The sequence below is a fragment of the Morone saxatilis genome, unplaced genomic scaffold (genome assembly GCF_004916995.1).
Source record: "Morone saxatilis isolate NCDOM2014 unplaced genomic scaffold, NCSU_SB_2.0 Contig1, whole genome shotgun sequence".
Classification (NCBI taxonomy): domain Eukaryota; kingdom Metazoa; phylum Chordata; class Actinopteri; family Moronidae; genus Morone; species Morone saxatilis.
Genome location: NW_023339651.1, coordinates 16,802,373 through 16,807,328, shown reverse-complemented (window position 1 = coordinate 16,807,328; position 4,956 = coordinate 16,802,373). Strand labels below are relative to the sequence as shown.

General features: G+C 43.9%; 1 protein-coding gene across 1 annotated transcript; it reads right to left on the bottom strand.

The window, feature by feature from the left end:
- Positions 1–273: 273 nt before the first annotated feature.
- rasd1 (RAS, dexamethasone-induced 1) lies at positions 274–1,950 on the bottom strand. The gene is made up of 2 exons (XM_035660051.1): positions 1,588–1,950; positions 274–1,364 (listed from the first exon to the last, which is right to left on the bottom strand). The coding sequence occupies exons 1-2, from the start codon at positions 1,856–1,858 to the stop codon at positions 835–837; spliced, it is 801 nt and encodes a 266-aa protein (XP_035515944.1). The 5' UTR covers positions 1,859–1,950; the 3' UTR covers positions 274–834.
- Positions 1,951–4,956: the final 3,006 nt, after the last annotated feature.

Sequence of the window (4,956 nt, the reverse complement as noted above, 5' to 3'; positions counted from 1 at the left end):
AAATAAAATTGAATTGAAATTATATTCTGCAATATAGCTGCGCAATTTTAATACTGATATTTATGAATGCTGAGAGATGTATTTTATTTGGCCCACTGATGCTTTCTGCAAATGCATTATGCAGGGAGCCTAAAGGGTTAAAACCTGGCAGCAGTCTGTGTGTGTTCACATGTAGAAGTGAAGCCAATAGTGTTTGTGGGTTGTGACAGTAGACAACAGTAGAGAAAGAACTTCAGATAGAAGAAACAATGCAAAATAAGTTTGTTTGTTGTTTTTTTTATTACATTTTAGGATTTTTCTTGTTTGCAAAAATTGACATTGACAATAAATATATACATACACAATAAAAAAAATACTTCCAATTGCAACACAACATTCAAGTTGTACTTACTTAGCCATTATAAAATCTATGATAAGATGTAAACAACATTACAGTTCCCCCACTGCACCTCCTGAGCCAAGAGTCTCTTTTCTCTCCCCTCTGACATCTGTAAAAGGCATGACGTCAACAAAACACATTTTTACGCATGGATGCGCGAGTCTCACAGGGTATGAAGCCACGTCACACATTGGGCTCTGATTGACAGGACAAGCTAACATTCTCACATGTCTCGTGGGCAATGTTTTTTGGCGGTTTTAGCGGACTCGAGAGTCCAGTCCAGTCAGTGTCCCCGGAAACGGCGCTACGCCTGAGCGCGCGGCGGCGGCGGCCCCGGCGTCTCCACACCTCCTGTGCGTGAGCGCAGCCGGCCGCACAGGTCGCCTCTCAAGCTGGCGCATCAGGCTCCGTTTCCTTTCAAAGATTTGTGTTCAGTTTGCGCTGCGCAGCCCCCTTTAGCTGATCACACACCTCTCTTTGTCTTTGCCCTGGCTGCCTCCTATCGCCTTCTCTTTAATGTACATGAGGTCGCTGTGTACGCTGGGTCTCCGGGCGCACGGCGTGACCACACCGTACGCTTCCCCAATGTCCTTCATCTTCTTGTTTTTCAGAGACTTTCTGTGCAGCATGTCGCAGTACTGCACGGAGACTTTCCGGTGAAGGTCGGGGCTCATTTCGTGAGGTAGCTTGGCCAAGGTAAACAGAGTCTGAAACATCTTATCCACGTTCTCGTTGCGCTTGGCGGAGATCTCGAAGTACGCGCACTTCTCGTCCCCGGCTACCAGCTGCTCGATCTCCTCCTGCTGCACCTCCCGGTGAAACTCTCTGTCGCCCTTGTTCCCGCAGATGACCAGAGGCACGTCGATGTTCTCTTTGATCTTGTTTTTTAGGCACGACTTGGTTTCGAATATCTGGCGCTTGAGCCGCTGCACCTCCTGGAAGGAATCTCGGTTGTCCAGACTGAATACGAGGATGAACACGTCACCTGGAAGAAGAGAGAAGGATGCTTTGGTTAACATGGTTTGCTTTTGATGCATGCAAAGTATCAGAGATTCAACCTGTGTGTTTTCTAACCCTATAACTTGCTGTCGTGCAGCCTGAAGCCATGCGCTCGAAGCGCACGGTGCGCACAGCATTCAAAATATCTGACCTTAAAATATTGTCTTTATCTATAACAAAAACAGAAAGGCACATATGTGGATAAGTACCTGTCAGTATGGATAGTCTCCTCATGGCAGGGAAAGGGTGGTTCCCTGATGTGTCCAGTATGTCTAGCTGGTAAACGTCTCCTTTGATGCTGTACAGTTTCCTGTGAAAGTCCTCGATGGTCGGCGTGTACTGCTCTTCGAACCTCCCGTTGAGGAACCGGGACACGATGGCCGTTTTCCCAACTTTGGTGGATCCCAAAATCACCATCCTGTAGCAGTTCTTTGCTGGGATGTCATAATCGCTCTCGGAGGGCGACATTTTCTTAATCATGGTTATAGCCGGGTTCGCTGACTGTGCGAGTTTGCGTAAAAAGGCGGTGGAGCGGTCTTTGGTGGAGCGGAGATGCTTTGTTTTGCTCGGCTGTGCGTTTTCTGTCTGAAGTCCGGACTGGAGACCTGTATTTAAGCGCATGGCGGACCCCTCCTCCTGTCCACGTCACAGCTCAGCGAGCAGGAGCTCTGCGATGGAAAGAGCGCTGGGAGAAGCGGACCAAACTCTCACTGGTGCGTCAGTCTGTCATTTCTAACGAATACAAGCGAGAGCACTGGGGAAGAGTGACAAACAGACCCTCCAAAAAATAGAATAAGATAACATTAGGGCGATGGGAAAGGGTAACTGATGCTCTGCGTAACAGCAAAATAATAACATCCTTGGAACAAGTTAATAATTCACACTTCTTCCGGCATTTAGCCCCGTTTGGAACACTGTGTGAACCTTGGACATTTCCCTAAAATATTAAACCTCGGCAGCAGATTTGAGTTCTTCTAAACTGAGCAAATATGTTTCTAGATATTTCTGCTCCTCATCCTCACTGATCCTCAATCACCTTTAAAGTGTGGTTATTGATACTTTTTAGTTCACAACAATCAGAACTGAACGGTGATTTTAATTTATTCTCATGCTTGCAAAATGTAAAAAATAAGCACAATAATAAGGCTGAGTGCATCTTTGTATGTGGCAGTGGTGGATAAATAACTGTAGCCTGATCCTGAAGTGCAAAGATGTATTCATGAATTCATTCATTCATATCCTCAGTGACTCCTGCAGCTACTTATTCATGTCACCAGGCAGAAGGAGGCTGCAGCAGCTGTCAGTGGAGAGGCTGAGGATTGAGATGCTGCAGTTACAGAAGTGACCAAAAGGGGGCACTCAGGGTACAGTTGTATCCAGTTGAATGACATGATTTACCTGAGGTAAAAAAATAAATACATTCTCTGTGTGTGTTACAATCAGTCTCAATCTGTTTGTTTAGTTGAAACTGTCAATTGCTAAAGTAATTTATCTGTAATGAACAATAAACAGCTTTTTTCCCTTTTTTTCCTGTAGCGCTTCATAAAATTGAGGTCTGGTAAGCTGATGGAGAGGAGTCAGTTACTGGGTTAAAGTTGACTCACAAGGTTGAAACAAACTTGTTGATTCATAAATGATTTTTTTCTTAATGAGGCCCAGCCAGGTCAGGTGTGAAGAATGACTCGCTGACGTGGTGGCATCAAATCATAGAAATGAAAGAACTCAATGTAACCTTAACCAAGGTGCGGGCGTGCTGGGTTTGTCTGTGGATTGGAGGACTGAATGACGAGTATCCTAAACTGGATGTGAGCTGAAACAGGAGGCCAGGGTAGGGAACGGAGAAAAGGAGAAGAAAAAGAAAGCAAGGAAGCAGAGGAAGCTAAAAACAAGGAGACTAAATAAATAAATAAATACATAAAATTCCCCCCTAACCCAGCTGTCCTGACATAACTGGCCCCAGATCCACTCTGATGCCCTCCAAGAGTATTGTAGCTATGTTTTTTCCTTCTTTCTTCCTTTGCTTAATATTGCCTAACCTTTTGCTCTGTTCCCTTTATGTATTTTCCACAGAAACCGCCCCCCCACACACCAACCTTCACTACGATGACGTTTTATAGACCAAACATGTTCTCCTTTATTCATTCTATTTCTTCATTCTTCTTGTCGTCGTTGCTGCTGATTTTTTTTATTTGTTTGTTTTTAGTCTAGTTCTTCTTCCTGTCTTGTGCTATATCATATGTCTCCATGTTGGTCACTTGATTTGCACTATAAACACAGTCTTTTTTAAAAGGAGAAGAGGAGTCGTGTGGGAGAACCTTGAGAGGCTGAATCCCAGACCGACAGCAGCACTCTGCACAAGCTGCAGAGGCTCTACGTGAAGGGGGTTGTAGTAGTGGAAGCACGAGATGACCTGGGGGTGCATCCCTGGGCATGATGTTTGCTAAAAGCGACAGTTCGTGGACAGGTCTTGGCATGGGCATCCTGGTGAGATTGAGATCAAGTGTGTAAATGTTGTTCAACCCATATTTTTTAATGCACCATTGCAATTTATGCATAAAAAAGTGGAGTGAAAATGTTGGGAAATGTCTTCATTGTTTTCATTTGTTAGAGGTTTGACTGGCTTGTTGTGTCCTCTTCTATTACAATGGTTTAATACCACCCAAGTGGAGAATTAGCGCCACCAACTGCTTACATACAAGTAGTGAAGGGAGAAGCGCATTCATTTGCATTTTTTTGCTGATCTGATCTTGTGCGGATTAGTTCGATTCCAAGCTACATTCAGTTTATATAACTTGATGGTTTGTTTCACAGAACTGGGGACTTGTTGTTGGAAACTGTTTAGAAAAGGGCAGCCACTTTCAAAAAATACTTGGCAGGTGACTGAATGAACCATCTGTCTATCACAGCCGAACTTTAACCAATCAGAATAATGAAATATATAACGTAGTCAAACTCTTAACACACTCAGTAGGGAGAAGGGCAAAACATATTTTCCACTGAGAAAATCTTTCGGTGATGTTCTTTGCTCTTCTTTTAGTGAAGAAATATTATCCAGTTCTGATACAACTGATGCTTGCAGCGTATACACTAACCTTTGCTCATACCGTGGCTGCCAATAGTCCCTCAAAGGACGTTGCCTGTGTCCAAACCACTGTGGTTTGGACAAAATAGCTTGAAGACTGGAAAGATGGATTCTCATGTGATTTTATGATCTCAGTCCAGCTGCCTTGCAAGGTTCCAATTTATAAAGCATTCATCTTTCTTCTGTCATAAGCAAACTGGAATTACAAACACAGACAAATGATTTTATCATCTCTTACAGTATGAGCACAGAACCTTAAACACAAGTACAAATGTATTCCTACGAAGCATCCAAACCAAACTCAACACTGTACTAACAGCAACTACTTGTGATTCCATCTGTGATCACTAAACAGATCGAGCTGCAACCAGAGAAATGATTCCCACTCCTGTTCCCACCAAAGAAAACTCCGCTGTTAAGTGTGACTGGCCCCTGAGCCTTTGAACTATGGGATAATCAGTAAGTGTATTGTCCGTGTCAGTGCCGTATCAGGTTA